The 21,088-nt window shown below is 32.9% G+C and overlaps 2 protein-coding genes and 1 pseudogene across 3 annotated transcripts; all 3 read right to left on the reverse strand.

Annotated features, from left to right (window-relative positions):
- Nucleotides 1–6,505: 6,505 nt before the first annotated feature.
- On the reverse strand, nt 6,506–7,841 carry LOC146930924 (transmembrane epididymal protein (DUF716)). The gene has a single exon (XM_085702396.1). The coding sequence runs from the start codon at nt 7,748–7,750 to the stop codon at nt 6,869–6,871; it is 882 nt and encodes a 293-aa protein (XP_085558522.1). The 5' UTR covers nt 7,751–7,841; the 3' UTR covers nt 6,506–6,868.
- A 4,917-nt stretch (nt 7,842–12,758) lies between these two features.
- On the reverse strand, nt 12,759–15,176 carry LOC146930925 (Pentatricopeptide repeat (PPR) superfamily protein). The gene has a single exon (XM_085702397.1). The coding sequence runs from the start codon at nt 14,987–14,989 to the stop codon at nt 13,142–13,144; it is 1,848 nt and encodes a 615-aa protein (XP_085558523.1). The 5' UTR covers nt 14,990–15,176; the 3' UTR covers nt 12,759–13,141.
- Nucleotides 15,177–18,644: 3,468 nt separating this feature from the next.
- Nucleotides 18,645–20,978, reverse strand: LOC146930926 (diphthamide biosynthesis protein 3 pseudogene; annotated as a pseudogene). The gene is made up of 2 exons (XR_015006534.1): nt 20,578–20,978; nt 18,645–18,884 (listed from the first exon to the last, which is right to left on the reverse strand). The product of XR_015006534.1 is annotated as a diphthamide biosynthesis protein 3 pseudogene (transcript).
- Nucleotides 20,979–21,088: the final 110 nt, after the last annotated feature.

A 21,088-nucleotide genomic window follows, 5' to 3' on the forward strand; every position in this document is an offset into this window, starting at 1 on the left:
CTCCGTTCCATATTATTTGACCTATTTAGAATATTTGCACTATTCATGTACCATGCTTTGACTCTATTTTTCTACTAATATATAAAAACAAAATATAGCATATAAGATGTTAGATTCGTCTCGATTAATATTTTCAAAATATCAAATTTTCGTAATTTTTTCTACTAGATTATTAAAGAAATTTAAGTTTAAAATTGTGCATTGGCATACGTGACAGAGTCAACTAGGTCAAGTAATATGGGACGGAGGGAGTATTATTTATCTTTGTATATTAGTAGAAAAATACGGTTAAAGTAAGTTAGATCAAAATTGCACATTTTCAAATGGGTCATCTATTGCGGGACGGAGAGAGTATCTAGGATGGTAGACCCTATCTTGCATCACGGGTCCATTTGTTTGTTTCTCTTTGTTCTTTTGTGGAATGTCATTTTAGCATTTTTAGGCCAAAGTGATGGTCTTTTCCTTTTCCTTTAACATGAGAAAGCGATCTACTCCTTAATTTTTGGCTTTATAGGGAGTGGGTTCCTTGATTTTCATGCAGCAATGGCCACACTGAGATTTTTTTATTACTACCTCCGTCCCAATTTAATTGACACAATTTTGTTTTTCACACATGTTAAGAAAAATGTATAAATAAAGGGGAAAGTGGAATATATTGTATTGGGAATGATAAAAGTAGTATTATTTAGTGTTATATTGTATTGGGAATGATGAAAGTTGTATTGAAAATTGAAATGAGTCAGTTATTTTAGGACACTTTTTTTTAGAAAATGGGTCAGTTATTCCGGGACGGAGGGAGTATTGAACAACTTGATTAATTACTACTCCCTCCGTTTCAAAATGAGTATCGTTTTAGCCAAAAATATTTGTTTCAAAATGAATGTCATTTTCAGTTTCCAATGCACTATTAATTATTTTTTCCCAATAGTACCCCTTAATTATTACTATGCACACCACTTCCAAAGTACCACATTTTACTTTAATTTATAATGATGGGAAATGCACCAATAGTTAACAAGGCTATTTTAGTAAAAATGTCATGTCTTTAGACAACATTATTGCATTTCTTAATATGTGTGTAACAACCTAAAACGACACTCATTTTGAAACGGATGGAGTATTTTTTGTGGTAACCAAAATAATGTTATTTAAAGAGGTACTTCAATCTATATACAAATCAAGCACACATTTGAGTGCTGCTGAATTTGAAGTGTGAGCAAATGATTATCACATTCACACTTTAAAGCTCAACTTTCAAAGAATGGCAATCCAAATGTGCATATCAGCGATTAGCTTGCCAATGGTAAATTATGAAGTGAAATAAAATAAATATGATGCAGATTTAATTCAATTCAGAGCAACATCCAAGAAGCAATCAAATTATGGACTCGCAGTACGAATGAAATTTCAGAAAAACTCTTCACCGATGTGAAAATGCTTACTTGATTAGCTTATATTATATTCATAATCCTGATTCTTGTAATCTCCTTTTTTGCTCTCCTCTTTCCTCCTATACATAAAAAATATTTGCATTTACTTATATGAAAATACTCAATTTGATCTCTCACAATTTTCTCTTGACCCAATTAAGTTTCCAACAAAAAATAATATCCAAACAAATCCCTGACATTTTTATACTAATTTGTATTAGTCCCGACATTATAATGAATCACAGACTAATTTGTCGTCCTTATAAAAATGCTACAGACTAATTTGTCCTCCTTAAATTTTGTCAAGGAATAAATTAAACCGCAAAAAAATTGTGAGGGATTACATTGAGTCTTTAGTCTAATCTAATTTAAAATATTTGTAATACATGTTAGGTCTGAGGAAGTTTGGCAGAGTTGTTGAGAATCATTCTGTGTAAAATATTGACATATTGTTTGTATGTTGTAACAAAAAGATATTGTTCAACTGCTCATAACACAATGTTTTTGTGGTTGTTAGTTTCTGGGTAATATATATCATAGATCAAATAACAAAACAGTAATTGGCTACTTGGATTAAATTTTAGTTACTAATAGTTTATTCCATAAAAACAAATAACCAAACAAGTGTATTTCAATAAGAGAAACAAGAACGCTGCTTTTGATTTCAGAAAAAACAATCTAAGGTAAGGGTGAGACTATCTTTCACTAATATTAGGTCTGTGAATCATTAGATTGCATCTAACATGCTTTAGGATGAGTTTGTAAGGGTAATCAAGATTAGCCGCGGTCGTGGGTGACTATCTCTCACTGTGTCCTAAGGTGCTCTGATACGTAACGGGATGGGGATTTTGATACTATTTTATGTTCCTTTACGTATTGCTTTTAAAGTTTAAGAATTATTATTGAACTAAGATTTATGAGACTTTTATGATGAGACCTTTGTGCCAAAGGATGTTAAGATTTATGATTTAATTCCGCTGCAAAGTATTGAATAATTTGTTGAACGTTTTGAAGGATAAATATTCATTTATTCAGTTTATGATTTTTAAGAAATGTGACATTCCGTTTTGTGATGGAAAACTCTGATTTTAATTATGAAATTTTTACGTTGGGAAAACGAGATGTTACAATGATACACATGCCGGAGCTACAAAGGCGTGGCAGTCCTGTGACCTGGACGAGTACTTCCCGATTTAAGTCTTGTGGTTTTCTTCAAATACCACATGACGGACGGAGATTTCATGATGAACTCAAACGCGTTGTCTATGTAAGTTGTTACTGTGACCGTCATTGGTGTATCTGGCTTGAACTTTTGGGTTCTCGCGTTGAAGTCTTTACAGAATGCCATGAGTCTTTACAGAATGCCATGAGGTTTTGCAAAATTTATAAACTTTTTTTTGTATGGTTTAAAATATGTTTTAAATTCACAAGTAATCCTCCTATTTTCCATTATTCACACGGTTTTAGTCTCATTTATTTTTTCAAAATTTTAAAAATAATTCTAGCCACTAAATTTGAGGCTTATTTATGTGAATGTATCAACTTTGAATATTGTGTCGTATAGGATCTAAATTTGATTGTTCGATTAAAGATTGGATGATTTAGATTTAGATTTAGATCAGATTTTTCTTTTTATTCAAAATGTGTTAAACCTGGACCGTCCGGTCAAATATGCTCTAATTGTATGTAGTTTTGACAGCCTGCAATCCAAGAAGTCTTTTCCCATAAGAAATGCCTCTTGCAAGAACAAAAAATAACAAGAAGTTGAAGAAGTCTTGTCCCATAAGAAATGTCTCTTGCAAGAAGTTACAAAACTTTTGACACAAAGAATGAGTAGAGTTATTGAATTTCTTGTTAGTACCTGTCATGACAAGTAGTTTTTACTCTAACAATCAAAATCTTAATAACATTGTTGTGGCAAGAGGTCCTTCACTATATATCAAATCTAGACATGGAGCCCTTCCCTTATATTAACTAGCGGAAAGACGGGCACGAGTGCCCGTCTGTCCGCTCTTTCTACTGCGCTAACGCATGTGATTATTTTATTATGTTTGTTTGTATAATTTTGATTAAATTTTTTAAATTTTTAAATATTAATGGAAATTATTGATATATTTTATTTATAAACAAAATATTGTCAAGTTATATAACAATTATTTATGAACTCAACATATTTTAGTTTGTCTGCATATAAAATAAAGAAAAAATAATGATCTTTTATTGTTTATTCTAATAGTAATTAGTAACATCATAACATAATGTATAAATGACATTTTATGTAAAAGAAACATTGTTATGATTGCGATAAAAGAATATCTTTAAAAACTACATTTTTCGTAAAATCTTCATCTTCTCCTTCTATTTTCCCTTCATTAATGAGAACTTTTGTCGAATTTTGAGAAACTCCTCTCGATAAAGCTACATATAATTGACCATGACTGAAAACATGTCGTGGAAGATAGATTCCGACATTGGGAATGGTCTGCCCTTTAACATTAATTTTTGCTCACATTTGTTACTAATATTTTTTTAGAGGATTTAAAGTCCAATCTTTAACATAATATTTTGCTCCCGTTTGTTACTAATATTTTTTTCCAGAGGATTTAAAGTTAAATCTTTGACGTTTGTTACTAATATTTTTTTTAGAGTATTTAAAGTTCAATGTTTAACATTATTCTTTTCTCACGTTTGTTACTAATCTTTTTTTAGAGGATTTAAAGTCCAATCTTTAACATTATTTTTTGCTCACGTTTGTTACTAATCTTTTTTTTAGAGAATTTATAGTCCAATCTTCAACAATATTTTTTGCTCACGTCTATTACTAATCTTTTTTTAGAGGATTTAAAGTCCAATCTTTAACAATATTTTTTGCTCACGTTTGTTACTAATTTTTTTTAGAGGATTTAAATTTCAATATTTAACATTATTTTTTGCTCACGTTTGTTACTAATCTTTTTTTTTAGAGGATTTAAAGTTCAATCTTTTCCATTATTTTTTACTCACGTTTGTTACAATTGATCAAAGACTAAGGATAAGTAATTTATATCAATACAATAATATGGAATACTGTTTTTTGTGGAAGGGATATGAAAATACTTGACAATCTTTGTCGGTTGTATTGAGGGGAACAACACAGATGTACAACATAAAAGCGGCTGATAAAAAAGTAACATGAGTTGTTGTTTTGTGCTAGTTCTTTTGTGAGTTTGATCTTTGGTTAACAGAGGTAAAAGAGTGTTAATGGTGACGATTAGTGACATAGATTACTAATCCACGTATTATTTTATAATTGGCTATTTGTATTTAAAATTAAGGGTATTTTTGGAAAGAAAAGTCCAACCCAAGGGTGTGCTTATAGATAAAAAAAAAAAAAAGCAAACTATCATAGTTTGTATAAGCAATTATAAACCAGTAAAGTCAAATAATTCTTAAAATTAATCGTAAATAATTTGAATCATAATCACTTACAGCAAAGTCAAATAATCCATAAAATTAATCAACTTTGATTAGTTGTAACATGCAAGAAAAAAACTTACAGGTTAATTCTGAATTCTGATGCAGAGGGCGGAGAGAGGTTGAGAAAAAACTAAACAATGCGGGAACGAACTATGAACTGTGAGAACCCTACTTATTAATATTTTTAATATAGTGCTAGCAAATCATTTTCTAAAAGATTTTGAATCATAATATTTTGCTAACGTTTATTACTAATATTTTTATCAGAGGATTTAAAGTCCAATTTTTAACATTATTATTTTCTCATGTGTGTTACTAATTTTTTTTTTGCTCACGTTTGTTACTAATCTTTTATTAGAGGATTTAAAGTCTAATATTTAACATTATTTTTTGCTCATGTTTGTTACTAATATTTTTTAGAGGATTTAAAGTCCAATCTTTAACAATATTGTTTGCTCACGTTTGTCACTAATATTTTTTTAGATGATTTATAGTCCATTTAATATAGTGCTAACAAATCTTTTTCTAAAAGATTTTGAATCATAATATTTTGCTCACGTTTGTTACTAATATTTTTATCAGAGGATTTAAAGTCCAATTTTTAACATTATTTTTTGCTTAGTTTGTTACTAATCTTTTTTTTTGCTCACGTTTGTTACTAATCTTTTATTAGAGGATTTAAAGTCTAATCTTTAACATTATTTTTTGCTCATGTTTGTTACTAATCTTTTTTTTAGAGGATTTAAAGTCCAATCTTTAACAATATTTTTTGCTCACGTTTGTTACTAATTTTTTTTAGAGGATTTATAGTCCAATCCTCATCGGCTATTATTTTTGTTTAAAAAAAAATTAAAAAAACTCATAGACTCGTGAGAAATAAAGCAAAAAAAACATAAACTTTGGATTATTTTTTTCATAAGTGATTATTGTTCAACTTTGATTTTCTCAAATTCTGATTCATTCATTTTTCTAACAAAAAAAAGTAAAAACAAAGCTTGAATTGTAATGTTGGCGGAAAGTAAATTGCTCGAAGGATAAAACAGAAAGATATTCAATTCATGAAGTGGACCTTAAAGATATTCCATTCAATGGTGCTTCGGAAGTATTAATCAAGTTCGTGAGCCTTGGAACTTTCTAATTTTTTAGAGGTGATGAGATGTGATCAGAGGGTACTATGATGAATTCTGGATCGATTTGAATTTCTAATTTTTTAGAGGTGATGAGATGTGATCAGAGGGTACTATGATGAATTCTAGATCGATTTGAATTCATGAGAAGAGACATAAAGAATGCAAATATAATTTTTAAACTTTTTGTGAGTTTGATCTGTTGTTAACGGTGGTAAAAGAAAGTTAACGGTGACGATTAGTGACATTGATTATTAATTCACGTGTTATTTTATAATTGGCTATTTGTATTTAAAATTAAGGGTATTTTTGGAAAGAAAATTTCAACCCAAAAGTGTGCTGAAAGGGGTAGTTTTCTTTATACATAGTATAGATAAAATTTACAAATTTCATATTTATGAAGAAATTCAGCTCCTGAAGTTTGCTTATTTAAAAGCTGAACTTCTTTTTGCACTTATGAAATTAATCAACGTTTTTTAATATCATCATAGGTAGGGTCTTCAATTTGGTATCTCATTATAAGCAATTAAGATCCCATAGATAAGATGATTCTTACATTTACTGAATGAGTCTACCACAGTAGACACAGTACCTTGATAGACACCAGATAGTTCTAAACTATACCAACATTGTATAGCTACTAGTTTAGTTGAAGATTTCCTTACAGGTTAAGATAATTGAACACCAAATCTATATAAACCTGGCCTAGCATAAAATACACTACAGTACACCTTATTGAGTTGCATAAAGAGTGTAAGCACCTAGCCAGTTTTTTTTTAATGAGTAGAAATCGAACTTGGTACTCCAGAGTTTACAACACTCGCATACACTGCGCACCAACCACTTACACAGGGTTTACTTGGCCGGCTTGAAACCTTCATTAACCACAGTAGAATCTGCAACTTTACTTTGAATTCTCTCATATTCCAATCTGTCTACAATAGTAAATTTTTTAGCAAGTTTCAAGCATACAATTCCTGCAAATATCATAATTACAGAAAGGATCCAACTGAATTGTAAATTGGCTAATCCTTTAGCCCGAAAATCTGCTTCTTTCGATCCACAAGTAACTGCTCCATGAATTTCACTAGCACTCTTCCTTGCCAAATTCATCACACATCCTTCAGGAACAAATGTGGGAATATAAAGCATAAATCCCATGTTTATAAACCAACATCCTTGAAAAATAAGCGAAACTGAAAGCACAATCGCCGCGTTGAAACTGTTGGGAAAAACAGTTGCAGCTAGAGATGCAATAAGAGAAACAAAAACTATGAGCTGTAGCAGCCAGTGGTAATGACCTTCAGGTCCAACATGATCAGTTGAATGAAAATGAAGTAAGAAAAGCTCTTGACTGAAAACTGAGGATACAAGTATGCCAACAAATCCAGAGAAGAGTTCAAGTGAATCGGTTAATTCGGTTAAGAGTGAAAAACCGGCAAATAAAGCAAGGTGTATGAACATAGTTGCATGTTCAAAGTTATCAAGCTTAAAAGCATAGTGAAAATTAGGAAAATCTAGAATTTGCATGAGAATTGCTAGGATTGAAAAGGATAAAATTGAAACAAGTTCCAAGTGTTTGAATTTGAAATGAGGAGTATTAAAGTGGTACCAAAATCTTATAGTGAAATTGGAAGGACCTTTCACAAGGTAAGATTTGATGGTGTTGATTATGTGCCATAGGCCAAGAAATGTTAGGGCTAACCCTTGCACTAAGTGTGCTAGAAACAAGTCCATAGCAACTTCTAATTTTTCAGAATACAAACATTATTTAACTTGGTTTCTTTATTTAAATATATGAAGACATTAGGAACATATTTCTTGCACGGAACAAGGTGCTTCATATACATCAATTTTATCTTTTATTTTTTTGGATAAAAGGTACTTTATAATTATATGATCCACACATTTTACTTAGTAGTGCATGGTGCATGTGTTTCCACAAACAGAAAAGAGAACCTAAATCTTGAGCAACACATCATGATAGAAGATGAAAATGGGCACACCACTTCATCAGTAATTAAAGTAACCGTCCAAGTAAGGTTTTTTTTGTTGCTGTTGTAAATCGAAAATCCTCCACGCGTAACTATGTGAGTAAGACCACGATATGTGGCAAAATCCTTTTTTAATAGTTTTAACGATGTTGCATTCTCAAGGTTGAATTCGAATCTAAGGTATCTGATTAAGTTGGAAAAGACCTGAATCATCTCATTCAACCGTTATCCCTGAGTAAAGGCTTAATACACCTATTGTTTTCATCAGAACTCTTTGTATTTTGATTGGAAATCCTCCTCGGAGGATAAGATAAGTCCTCTTTGAAAAGCACTAGATGTAACAGCAATCAACATATACAACCTTCCTTTCTTGGTCAAGCTGAAAATACCCATGACGATAGTGGTTGGCTTTTTGCATAAAAGTTAAAACCATACAAATAAAATGTGTCCCTTGGATTGTGTGGAGAGTGAATTTTCTCCAATAAATTTATGTGGCAAGCATGATGTTCCCACTTATTAAAATAAGTTGATTGTCCATTACAATAAATTCATGTAATCAAAGAAGTATGTGATAGAGTGGACAAGATTATACGTTTATTATTTTAGTATTGTCTTCTCTAAAGTGAGTAAAGAGTGGAGTAAAAAAATTAATTAGTTGATATTCCACCGGACCTACAATTTATTATGCATGTAAAATAGTTGATTTGTATATCAACGTTCGTATCAATCAAATCAAGTGATTTAATTCGAGTGATTAATAAGCTCAAGTACAAATCGTTTAAAGGAATTTGAGTTCTAATCGTGATTGAAACAATCATTTCTTAGGTTTTATTTACCTCACGGTCGAACAATTATCTGCTCATTTAATTAAACAGCATTGCCTATCAATTGGTGATCATTTTCCAATTTTGTTTTGCATGAAGAAAGAAAGAAAATATAGGAAAAAAGATGAATTGTGCGTTTTGACACATTTGGCAGAGTGATGGCCAACCATTCGGGTACCCCTCCTTTAAATTATACTCCCTCCGGCTCTTTTTACAAGAGACAAATGGGTCAACTAAAGTTGATGTATTTGGTCTACATTTTGAACCAAATACATCAACTTTAGTTGACCCATTTGTCTCTTGTAAAAAGGACCGGAGGGAGTAATCAATAACGTAAGTTTTAACTTTAGTCTTTAGGGTCTTGACCATGAAAAAGTATATTTAAAGTGTAAGGAGTTGGGAGTTAGAACACGATTTCATAACAAGACAGAAAAGAAAAACTACCATGGCCAATGAAAGACTGAAAACTGAAAGGTGGCATAAACAAGGGTTGATCAAGCATGAACCGTTACGTCCACTTCTAGCCATATGGATATATACAGAAAATCTTTGAAAAGTTTAGCTTTTATATTGCACCTTCTTTAGAAAAGATCATGTGCAAATATCTAATAGAAACAAAAATGTCAGTCTCCTCGCCTGAAGTGGTGAATTTGGCAGCATTATTTCGTGCAAATTAAAATAATAAATAAATTCAGGTGTGTTTAAATTAGTTTATTTTACAGACCAGAAAAAATTTAGTATATTTTTATTTTTAATGTTTTACTGTTAAACCATTGTTTTGATTTTACAAAAAGAAAATATTATTTTTCAAAAATCAATATTAAACTAAATTTTTGCTTCGTTATTCAATGGCATATGTCACTTCATTGGGTTCACCTTTGTTTTAGCCTCATCTAGGAGGCTTTCAAATGTAAGTGAGGAAAAACTCTAGTGCATGCTGTTAAATGTGTTTATATTTATGTAGTTGAACTCAAATGTTTAATAAGTTTTAGTGAAAGTCGAATCTATCGGGAGCATTCAAATTCAATCCGTGACCGAAATATTAATTGGTTTCGAGTTTAGTTATCTCGTAGTTGAACTCTTAATTACCACGATTTATTTTCTTATGAACTGAAGAATTAAGACAGAAATGTTGAATGGGAGAGAATGGGAGAGAATGGGAGAGAAGTACACCTACAAGTTAGCACAAAAACCGCGTCCAGCACAAGGTGTACAAGAATGGGAGAGAAGTACACCTACAAGTTAGCAAAAAATAGCACGGCAAACAAAGGAACCAAAACAATCAAAGCTCTCCAACACAAGTCTCAACAAACCCAAATCAACCCTCATAGATCTAACCTTCACATGACAACAAGAAAAATTAATGACGAACACCAAACAGTACAACCTGCAAAATTTTGCAGGTATAGACTTGTCATGCTCCAACCCCTGTTTGCTACTTTAATTAAACTCAAACCCCGAAGTTGCCTCCTGTTGCACAATCTATGATTCCTTTGGCTATGCATCTACACCAATAGGCATCACCCGAAATCTACATGCTAAATAGGTAGCACTAGCAGACTTAGTAATATTGTAACCTAGACCAACACAAATCCAAGTCGAGCAAAAACAAAAATCAGCATAAAAACCACCTCTTGCAAACTGGTTCAACCGAAGAACCTAATTAACTTCCTCTAATTCTGCACAGCAATGATCCGAAGCTTCAGAGTCCCAACTGTAAGCAATCACCAAGTGTACAGTCATGCTAAAATGCACACTTTCGTCTCAATCTCTTCTTTTTTATCAGCTCCCAATCTAGAAAATAGTTATTCCACTTATGGGCCCATATCTTCACAAATGCAATGGTTTTCACAATCCAATCTGTCCTAAATGCAGACCCGTGCTAGATATAGACACCAGGCCTTGCCTATTTTCACAATTTAACTTCAACTCCCAAACAAGCTAGAGGACTAGTCCACCACTGAGATATTACATATTTGAAACCTGTAGACTTTGATCACGACCGATTTCGTGAAAGCATTTTAACCTGTTCTAAAATAATAGCAGTGGAAACAATTCTATCCTGAAAAATCTTCTCATTTCTAGACTTCCAAATACTTAAGCAAGCAAACCAAATCGTTCTTAAACCCAATTTTGTCTCTTCCCTTCCATGAACTAGTCCAAAGAAAGAATCAAAATGAGAACTACGATTATTATGGTATACTACATTCACACCAATCCAATTAGCCAGACTCATCCACACTTTACAAAATTTAGGGCATTCAAAAAATAAATGTGACGTTGACTCTTGCTACCCACATCCTCCTACACAGTTCTGCACATCTTCGCCTACAATTCCCCTTCTAAATAAATTTACAGAACATGTTTATGCCACACCTTGGTCTTAAATGTTTGAACCACCTGATTGCCCTCTTCTGTTAAGACCTTATAAGCTGATTTAACATAATAGCAATTACATGGGTCATGCATCCACACAATATCATCCCTTCTATCCACCCTAAAAGTAATTGTCCCAAATTCTGTTAAAAGATGTTGTAACAGTTCTGTTTCTCGTTTCCCACTCGAATAACTTTCTTCACCACCTGAAATCCCAATCACAAGTCCTACTCCTACTTGCACCCCTCCTCAAATCCACCATCTTTGCCTCTTTATTCGAAGATATAAAAAATAATCGATCCAACCGATTTTTTAATATGTAGCCTCCTACCCAACAACCACTTCGAAATAAAGTTTCCTCTCCGTTCGCCATTGTTTTATCCATGCAATCTACAAATCAATTTTGATTGTTCCCCGTCCCCCTTCTTTACACACTCTCAATATCTTTTAGCCATATCAATACCACCCTACCCTCTACTTTAATCTTTCCTTCCGCCTCCCCCAACAAATGTTTTTTATAATGTTGGGCTGTCTGGTTACGAAAGTGCTCAATAAAACTAATTTTGGGTTGGGTGGACTTGATTCTAACTTTCTAATAGAAATTTTAGTGTCTCATTTTTCTTTAGGACAGGAAAACTCATTTCAATTCACAGCAGAAAAGGATTCATTACAGATAACAGAAAAAAAATAGGACCGATGATATGTCCTTCCTGTGTTCTAAAAGCCTAAACTCATAGGAACTCCCACTAGGCTTGTTTCTCCTCTAAACTTGACAATCTTGTTGCAACCATATGTGCCAATAGATCCTTGCTATCAAGAAATATGTGGCCAATGAATAACTAAGTTCATAACTCCCTGAAGGCATTTTACTGCCACTTCTAAGTCAGTTTCAATGGACAAGTCATCATAGCCTTGGAAGAATTCTAGTCTTATCCAGTTTGATGTCAGAAAAACTTACTGCCCCTATATGGTTATGGACCAACAAAGCCCGCCCAATTATGCCATTATCAAAACAACCGGCATGTTTATTGATTTTTGTAGTTCCGCAGGTTGGGTGCTCCCGATTTTCCACACTGCTCCTCCCTCTCACCTTTATACATACTATATACAATAGGGTTGAATTCAGCTATGAAATCTGCACATTCAGCTGCAATGGCAATCGGGTTGAAAGGTGTTTTGTTAAACACAAGCTGATTTCTTCCTTTCCAGACCAACATTAAAATGATAAGCCGATTTTCACCATATAAATCCTAAAATAATATGCCATGTCAACCATGTACAGCAGGGGAAACGGGCTGAAAGACGAGGTATTTTGACAGCGCAATTTTATTCACATCCAGAAGCTCATGGATCATGATAGCTAGGAAAAAAATTATATTCGAACCAGAAGAAAATGATTTCTTACATAACTTGGATTAGGCACAAAGCCACTAGCGTCTCTAGTCATATGAGAGTCTAAACTAAGTACAAAACAGCAAGGAGACTAGAACCATGAGCAGAAACTGAAAACCGGAAAGAAAACATTTGACATTATTTAAGGAAATGCACCTATAAAGCACAACAATCTTCCTGTGTAATTTTCTGTACTAGAAGAAAAGGAAAAACATAATCATTCTATTATTTTCTAGTGTTACAAGGGAAGCAAGTATGTAATTTTTTGAAATAAATAAAAATTATAATCTTAGAATAAAAGAAAATGAGTCAAGTAAATTATACTTGTCCAAGAAACTCCATTCAGTTGATATCTTCATAATCAGGCACACATTTGCGCTTTGCTCAATGATGCAGCCTGTAAAATCCTAAATCAAGAGTGCGGATACAATGTGTCCCAACTCCACATAAAGAAGTTTCCACACAAGTCCTTGAATAAATTACTTTCTTCTAGCACAGCCCATTGTAATTCAATATCCAAGTAAATGAAAATAAGCACAAATTCACTTATCATCATTTTCCACCAGGTCATCATCTGTCTTCATTGCCTCAATTACATAGAGGTACGTGCTGTCATCTGGAGTAATGCCTTTGCTCTGCATTTCTCTGAGGAGCTCTTCAGCACGCTCAGCTTCACCGATTTTGCTATAGCCTTGAATAAGAGCATTGTAAGTAAGAAGGGTAGGATCAAATCCTAGAGACAACATTTCATCAAAAACTTCTAAAGCATCCTTCATATCACCTCTTTTACTGTAACCACTAATGAGTGTATTGTAACTAATATGATCCGGTTTGATCCCCCTTTTCTTCATCTCATCAAGAAGTTTTTGAGCTTCTTCCACTTTCCTCTCCCTGCAGTACCCTTGCATCAAGGTATTGAAAGTGACTTCATCGGGAACAACCAGTGCATTATCCATCTCTTTCAAGAGTTGAAATGCACGATCAATGTTACCATTTACACAGTGACCATCGATCAATGCATTAAACATTATGATATCCGGAAGCAGACCTTCTTTTTGACTCTTTTTAAACTTCTCTTCTGCCTCGCTCATCCTATTTCTTTTCCCAAAAACATCAATAAGCGACGTGTATGTTTCCACTGTTGGTCTAATCTTTTTCTCCACCATTTCATCAAAAAGGGAGAGGGCTTTCTTTGCATTCCCACATCTGCAATTGCCATTAATCTGTATGTTATATGTAACAACATCAGGCTCCACCCCTTTTTCTCTCATTTCTTTTATCATATCTTCAGCTTCCTCCATCCTTTTCTCCAAAAACAGTGCATGAATTAACAAATTATAAGTGAAAACAGAAGCCACGATGCCTCTACTCATCATCTCATCCCGGTAAGCAAAAGCCTTATCTAAATCCCCTTTATTGCAACACCCATCAATCAATGCATTGTATGTTACAGCATTAGGAACCAATCCAGATTCCAACAATTTACAAAGTACACCAGATGCCTCTTCAATCCTTCTTTCTTTACACAACCTAGAAATAAAAGAATTATACGTATAACAATCCGGTTTAAGATTTTTATCTTTCATTGTCTGAAAAATCTTACTAGCCGCTTCAAACTTACCTCTTAAACAGTATCCCTGTATAACCGTGTTATAAGTAACAACATTCGGCTTCACACCATAAACCTCCATGCGGCCAATAAACTCCTTAGCTTTCCTCCACTTACCTTCTCTACACAAAATATTGATCATAATGTTAAAAGTAACAATACTGGATTTGATATTCATCTTAACCATTTCTTCATAAACAAACCAAGCCATCTTGATTCTATTCAGTTTCAGTAACAAACTCAAAAGCGAATTACAAGTCTCGGTTTTTGGAATAATCTCATTTTCTTTCATCAAATTGAAACACTCTAAAGCTTTATTAGGTTTACGAAATTCACAATAAGCACTAAGTAGAAGGTCAAAGACAAGGGTGGTTTTTACATTGAGACGGTTACGAGCGAGTGATAATTCGTTGAAAATGACGGCAGGGGTAGTGGTGTGGAGGATGGGTTGAAGGATGTGGAAAGATGGTTTTGGAGATGGGAGACGGTAGAGAATGCATAAGGCGATGCAACGAGTATTGAGGTCGAGACAATGAGGGTGGCGGTGAAGGTGGGAGAGGAGGGTTTCAACGAGGATTGGGTTTTGGTGAAGGGTGGGAAGAATGGAAGAGAGAAGGGAAGGGGTGAGGTTGGGTGCAAGGTGTTTGATGGAATGCCACTGAGAAGATTGGATGTATTCAAGAAGTTTGGTTTCGGTGATTGGTGGTGGGAGTGAGGAAGTTGAGAGGGTTTTGGAATGGCGGTAAATGGATTTGGGGTTGAAGGTTTTGAGGAATTTCATGGTGAATGAATGAAATGAATGATGAGAAGTTTCCTCTGAATTGAAGTACTTGGCTGGAAGCCTGGAACGCTACTCCACTCGATTCTGGTAATAATTAGTTGTCAAATAGAGTTTAACTACCATTAATTGTGAGTGTAAATCTTTACAAGTGTATTTAATAGTACGTCAAATCAATTAATGAATACAACAATTGAAGTGACAACAACACGTTATTGTTGCATGTATAAAATGATTGTAAAATGACAATGCATACTAGTTAAATTCTCTTTTCTTTTTTTTTACAAATTAATTAAACTCTTTTAAATATATATTTTTTTTTGAGGGAAAATGAATCTCTTTTAAATATATGAAATGATAATTAAACCATAAATTTAATTTATATACACTGATAATGTAACTTTTTTTACACTTTCATTCAATTAAATTGCATTCCATAGATAGTTGTGAAGATATTTTAATAGTAATTATTAAGTAGCAGTATATTATGATATGATTAGATACACGTGTAAAAAAAAAGTTTTTCATCATCCGTACATAGAAATTAGTCTCTAAAACAATACTGAATTTGCTCATTTGAGATAAGATGACAGCTTGTAAGGATCGTGAATGCTTTAATTTTGATGACATAGAAGGTTTTAATCTTGTCATATTGGATAAGCAAGGATGGAAGCTCCTCAAAAACTCTTCCTCTATCCTTGCCAGAGTTCTCAAAGCTACATATTTTCCTACAAGCGGTTTATTAGATTCAATATTGGTCATAGTCCAAGTTTCACACGGAGGAGCATTTGGAGCACTATTCCTCTCTTATCTTTTGGTTATAATTAGAAAACTGGTGACGATAATAATATCAATGTTAGAAATGATCCTTGGATCCATTTGAGGTGAAATATTCGGCTTTCTTCAACTCCATCGAATAACCTCTTCAACACGAAGGTATTTTTTATTTTTTTTATAGGGACACGTGGCATTTGTCATTTTTTTAATTTTTTTAATAAAATTTTTTTTTTAATAAAAAATTCTAAAAAACGAAAATAATTCAGAAAAAATAAAAAAAATTACGAAATTTTTTTTAAAAATTGGAAAAATTAATAAAAATGATAAAAAATCTGGAAAATTTTAAAAATAAAAAATAAAATCTGGGAAATTTTAAAAAAATAATAATTTAAATTCTGGAAAAATAAATAAAAATTGAAAATAATGAAAAAATTTGGAAAAAAATTAATAAAAACGAAAACAAAAATCTGGAAAATTTTAAAATAATAATAATTTTTTAAAAAAATTCTGGAAAAATAAATAAAAATTGAAATAATGGAAAAAATAAATAAAAATGGATTTTTTTTCGAAATTTAGAAGATATTTAAAAATACTGGAATTTAATTTTCAAAAAAAAAAAGTTTAGATTTTTTTCGAAATAAAAAAACTGGAAAGTATTTAAAATTTTAAAAATCTGGATATATATTTTCTAAAACCCAATTACAATATGAAAATTAAATTTTGAAAATATATAATCTGAAGAAAAAAATTGATTTTAGTTTAATTAAAAATTTAGGAAAAAAATCTGAGAAGCTTGAATTACATAGGAATATTTTTGTAAAAAGAATTATTAATGCGTGTAAAATTTTAAAAAGTGTCTGTTTACATTCAGGTTCATCGAGCTCAAAAGAGCTTTATGCTTGCTGCTTGAGCAGGGAGTTGTTGGCACTTGGGTTTGTTATTGTGTTGGCAGTCAATCCATTCGCTAAAATTAAATCGTAATTGTTTTTGACAAATGTTCACTATTCATATTTTTTTGTAATCTGGTTTCGTCCCCGCACGCGGGTTTGCTATGTTATGCTCATGATTAGTGAATTTTTGTTAGGATATTTTAGGACTGTTTCGCTTGGTCTGATTTATAATGATGTATGCCCGTTTTGGGTTTTACCTGGGTTAGGTTTTATGTCCCCCCAGTCTCTGTATCTCTCTCTTTTTCTTTTAATGTATTTTTCTTTTTACTTAAAAAAAATTTAAAAAGTGTCTTATTTAAGAGACATTAAAATTTAAAAAGTGAGTACCTCAAGTTGCTTTTCCAATGTCTTTTGAACTTCCCAAAAAAATCTAAACTTTTTTATTTTGAAAATTAAATTCCGGTATTTTTAAATATCTTCTAAATTTCAAAAAAAATCCAAACTTTTTTATAATTTTTAAAATTTCAAAAAAAAATCTATTTTTTCATTTTATTAATTTTTTAAATTTTTTTTGAATTTTTTTCATTATTTTCAATTTTTATTAATTTTCCAGAATTTTTTTAAAAATTTTCCAGATTTTATTTTTTTATTTTTAAAATTTTTACAGGGGATAAAACTGGAACTCGCCTAAATTACAGGGGGGTAAAGACATAAAAAAATTACAAATGCCACGTGTACCCTATAAAAAAAATAAAAAATAAAATTAATTATACAGTCAGCAAGCCACGTCAGCAGACAAGGGTGACTAAGCGCGCCACGTCACGCCACGTCATCAGCTGGGGGGTCTCAAATGTGCTCAGGGGGGTTTTCGACGGAATCTTTATATTACAGGGTTGGAATCGAAAGAATCTTTTTTACAGGGGGGAAAACCGGAACTCGCCTATATTACAGGGGGTAAAGACATATTAACCCTAGTTGATATCTATAAAATTTCATTGCACTCTCGCGCCAATGTTGATGTTGCCATATGGAAGGCATATCCCAATGGTGTCTTTCATCGGCTTATAAGATGTGTTTGAGGATTTTAGACCAAGGGGAAAATTATCAAGCAAGTGGTGACTAGAAGTTGATATGGAATATGTGAATTCCCTCTAAAATCAAGCATTTTTCGTTGGAGATTGCTTTGTTGTTGTCTTCCCACGCGCTTCAACTTGCAATGTCGTGAGGATTAATGTCAATCAGTGTGTGTTATGTATAACAATGATGTTGAGGACAAAATGCACATGTTCATGAGTGTGTGTGTGTGTGTGTGTGTGTGTTATGCGTAACAATGATGTTAAGGACGAAATGCACATAACATATTCATGGATTGCACTTTTGTTGTAAATTGTTGGAAGGAAACTAATCTTTGGAATAAAATAGAGCACTATGTGACTGCAAGTGGTAGTTTTTCCTCCATTATTTTCAGCATCCTTACCGACCTTGATGCACAAAAATGCGCATGGGAACAGAAGCACACATTTCAGCTATTATGTGGAGTATTTGGCTTTCACACAATTCTTGCTTATGGGAACAGAAGCTCAAAAACAATTCAATCCAAACGGACCCATTGCTGTTTATTTTACAATCAGTGTGTGTTCTGTTTCTTTTTTTGTGGTGGCCGGGGTTTGAAACCCGGACCTTGCATATTTTTATGCATTGTCCATACCAACTAAACTAAGCTCACGAGGACGTATGTGTTCTGTTTACAATTACCGAACTCATTCCACCTTCTCTACCCGAACCCATAAGTTAAAGAAAATAAAGATCGACAAGGGTAAAGACTTGTTCCAAGAGAGTAAAAATAACACAGTAGCTTCTATAAACGCGTAAAGAAGAACTATTGTGAAGTCTAACTATTACAACGATTTGTTTCGTAATTTAACATAATTCTGGTACCATTTTAAAGCACGATTGAGTTCAATGGCAAACTTCTTTTATAAAAATTAAAAAAAAAAATTAAAAAAGGCAAAAATCTTGGCTCCCTCTACCTAAAGAGTAAAAAGCAATAATCTAACTAACAATGGACAGTGGTAATTTTGATGTACTACATAATCTCTCATATTACTCACTTCTCTTTTGTTCCTCCAGAATACCAAGAATTCAATTCCTATCTGCAAAACCAGATGTTCACTGCTACGATATATCAGAGTCTTGAAAAAAAATCTATTGCTGCCACCATTTCAGGACTTCTGCAAGACAAGATACTCCTTCGTTAAGGGAAAGGAAAGTAAAAAATCTCACAATTATGTACAATGTATTAATGTGTAAACAATTAAACTCACACAAACAATAATAAATAATCTCTGATTACAGCTACAACAAGTATTTTTCAACTTTTAACTCCTTGAAATCCTTTGTCAAAAAAAAAAAAAAAAAACTCCTTGAATCCAAACAATAAGAACAGAATACAAACTATAATAAAATGTGTCTTAAAGCGCCCAGAGTACCAGACCAAAAAGTACAACACAATTGCAACTGGCCTTACCTCCTAAAATAAAAGGAAGAAATTACCAGAGGAAGGAAAAAATGTGCTCAGAAATAGAGCACAAATCACAGTCAAGAGAAACACAAAAGACTGGTAGTAAACCCAAAAAGAAGAGGGAGAAATTAGAGTTTTGTTTATAGTTTGATATGTTAGCTCTGAGCCCAATATACATTTATAAGATTTACATAAGCATGGGAGTCAGCTGTTGATAAGAAATCCCAAAACAGAAAATCAATAAGGGATTTTGTATAAAAAACCTACCAAAAAATATCAGAGTAAATTGTATTCATACGAAGTGGTCAAAACTAACATGTGATCTATTGACATTATGCCTATAGTTCAGGAATAAGTCTTCGACTCTTGAAAAATTCTTCTGACTTCTTATTCCAAATTTATTTTTTAACCTGCTTAGAATCTTAAGGTCCTGTAAAATCCCAAGATGGAACTAAGAGTCCATTTCATCAATTGGCCCTCGTCCCATAATGTTCCTTTTTCATAAGTAGTTGCCCTTAGTTGTCTAAATTTAGGTCCCTCTGATTTGACTTGTGTGCTAAATTAGTGGGTTTGTTGATTTACAGGAGTGGGCTCTCTACAGTTTGATCCTCAACATATTTTGGCCAAGAGGAAGGGAAAACATTGGTTGGAGGAGGATAAACCTCAGCATGAAGGTTATATAGCCGCTGAATGCAGAGGTGAGAGACAAGAGGGCTTGTCTTCTCATTAGATTAGACTTGGGCCATAAAGAGGAAGTATTGACCTCAGTTGGGACTTGGGAGGTTACAAATTGCAATATCTCTCAGGTTTCTGAAACCTATGTCAATACCCTTTTCAGTTTCATATTAGATGAAGACATTTGGAATTGATTTTTCATCAGGTGGAAGAGTCTTGAAAAGAAATCAAAATAAGCGTTTATGCAATATGCATTAAGATGAAAAATCAAAATAGGAGAGGACAGTAAAGTTTAGGATCATAACTCCGAAGGCTTATTTATCTCTTTTCTTACAGCTAGGCTCCTTTATCTTGACCCCTACCAGTGGAGCATAATATAAAATGACCGCATGTGCACCAAAAAGACCAACCGATAGTGCTTCTGGTATATCAATTATACACTGATACACCCTACATGTTGAGTGCTGAACTAATACTATACATTCATCACTTTTCACACCAGCTGAACTTGTATGTGCACCCACAATTCCACTTAACTTTCAAAGTTCAGTGGTACAACTTTCGTTTACAATAAACTCATAAATCGTTGATCACATAGTACCAATCCCCATAAACTAACAAACAATTAATTTTTTTTTAATTGATTCCATATCTAAACTTATAAAGAAACAGGACAAGTGCATTTAAGTGACGGCGATTTAAAATATTGATAAGAAATTGTGAAAGACCTGAAATTTAAGCAACGGTAACGGGTTGTTGTTTGGATGGCTGAAAACCCTTATTAGAATCGCCAGTAAAATCTTCCATGTTATAAATGACGGTGATGTAGAGAGAGCAACTAGGGCAACGAGCAATTTCTTCACCAAGCTTCAGATCTTCTTTGGTAATCTGGAATAGGTCTCCGCATGGACATGGATACGTGTATGACTGTAACTCCTCGTTCCATTCCATGTCTTCAATCTCCACGTCGTCGTAAGACATTGTTTCGTTGTGGATTTTACTGTACACAACAAATAAACAAGAAGAGAGGCGGTGACGGATTGATCGGAAGGCGGCGGAACGTGCTAGACTTGTCTAGGGTTCGCTTTCAATTTGGGAAGATGATGCGCGATGGAAAAGAAAGGAAGATTAATGAATTAAACCCGAATCTGTTTTTTTTATAGGCTTATTTATTTGATTCAATGGTACCTCAAATAATTTCAAGTTTTCATTTTGCTCACACAATCACTTTTTCCTTCG

This window comes from Medicago sativa, chromosome 4, assembly GCF_051527215.1.
Source record: "Medicago sativa cultivar Bolivia chromosome 4, Bolivia_mono, whole genome shotgun sequence".
Lineage (NCBI taxonomy): Eukaryota > Viridiplantae > Streptophyta > Magnoliopsida > Fabales > Fabaceae > Medicago > Medicago sativa.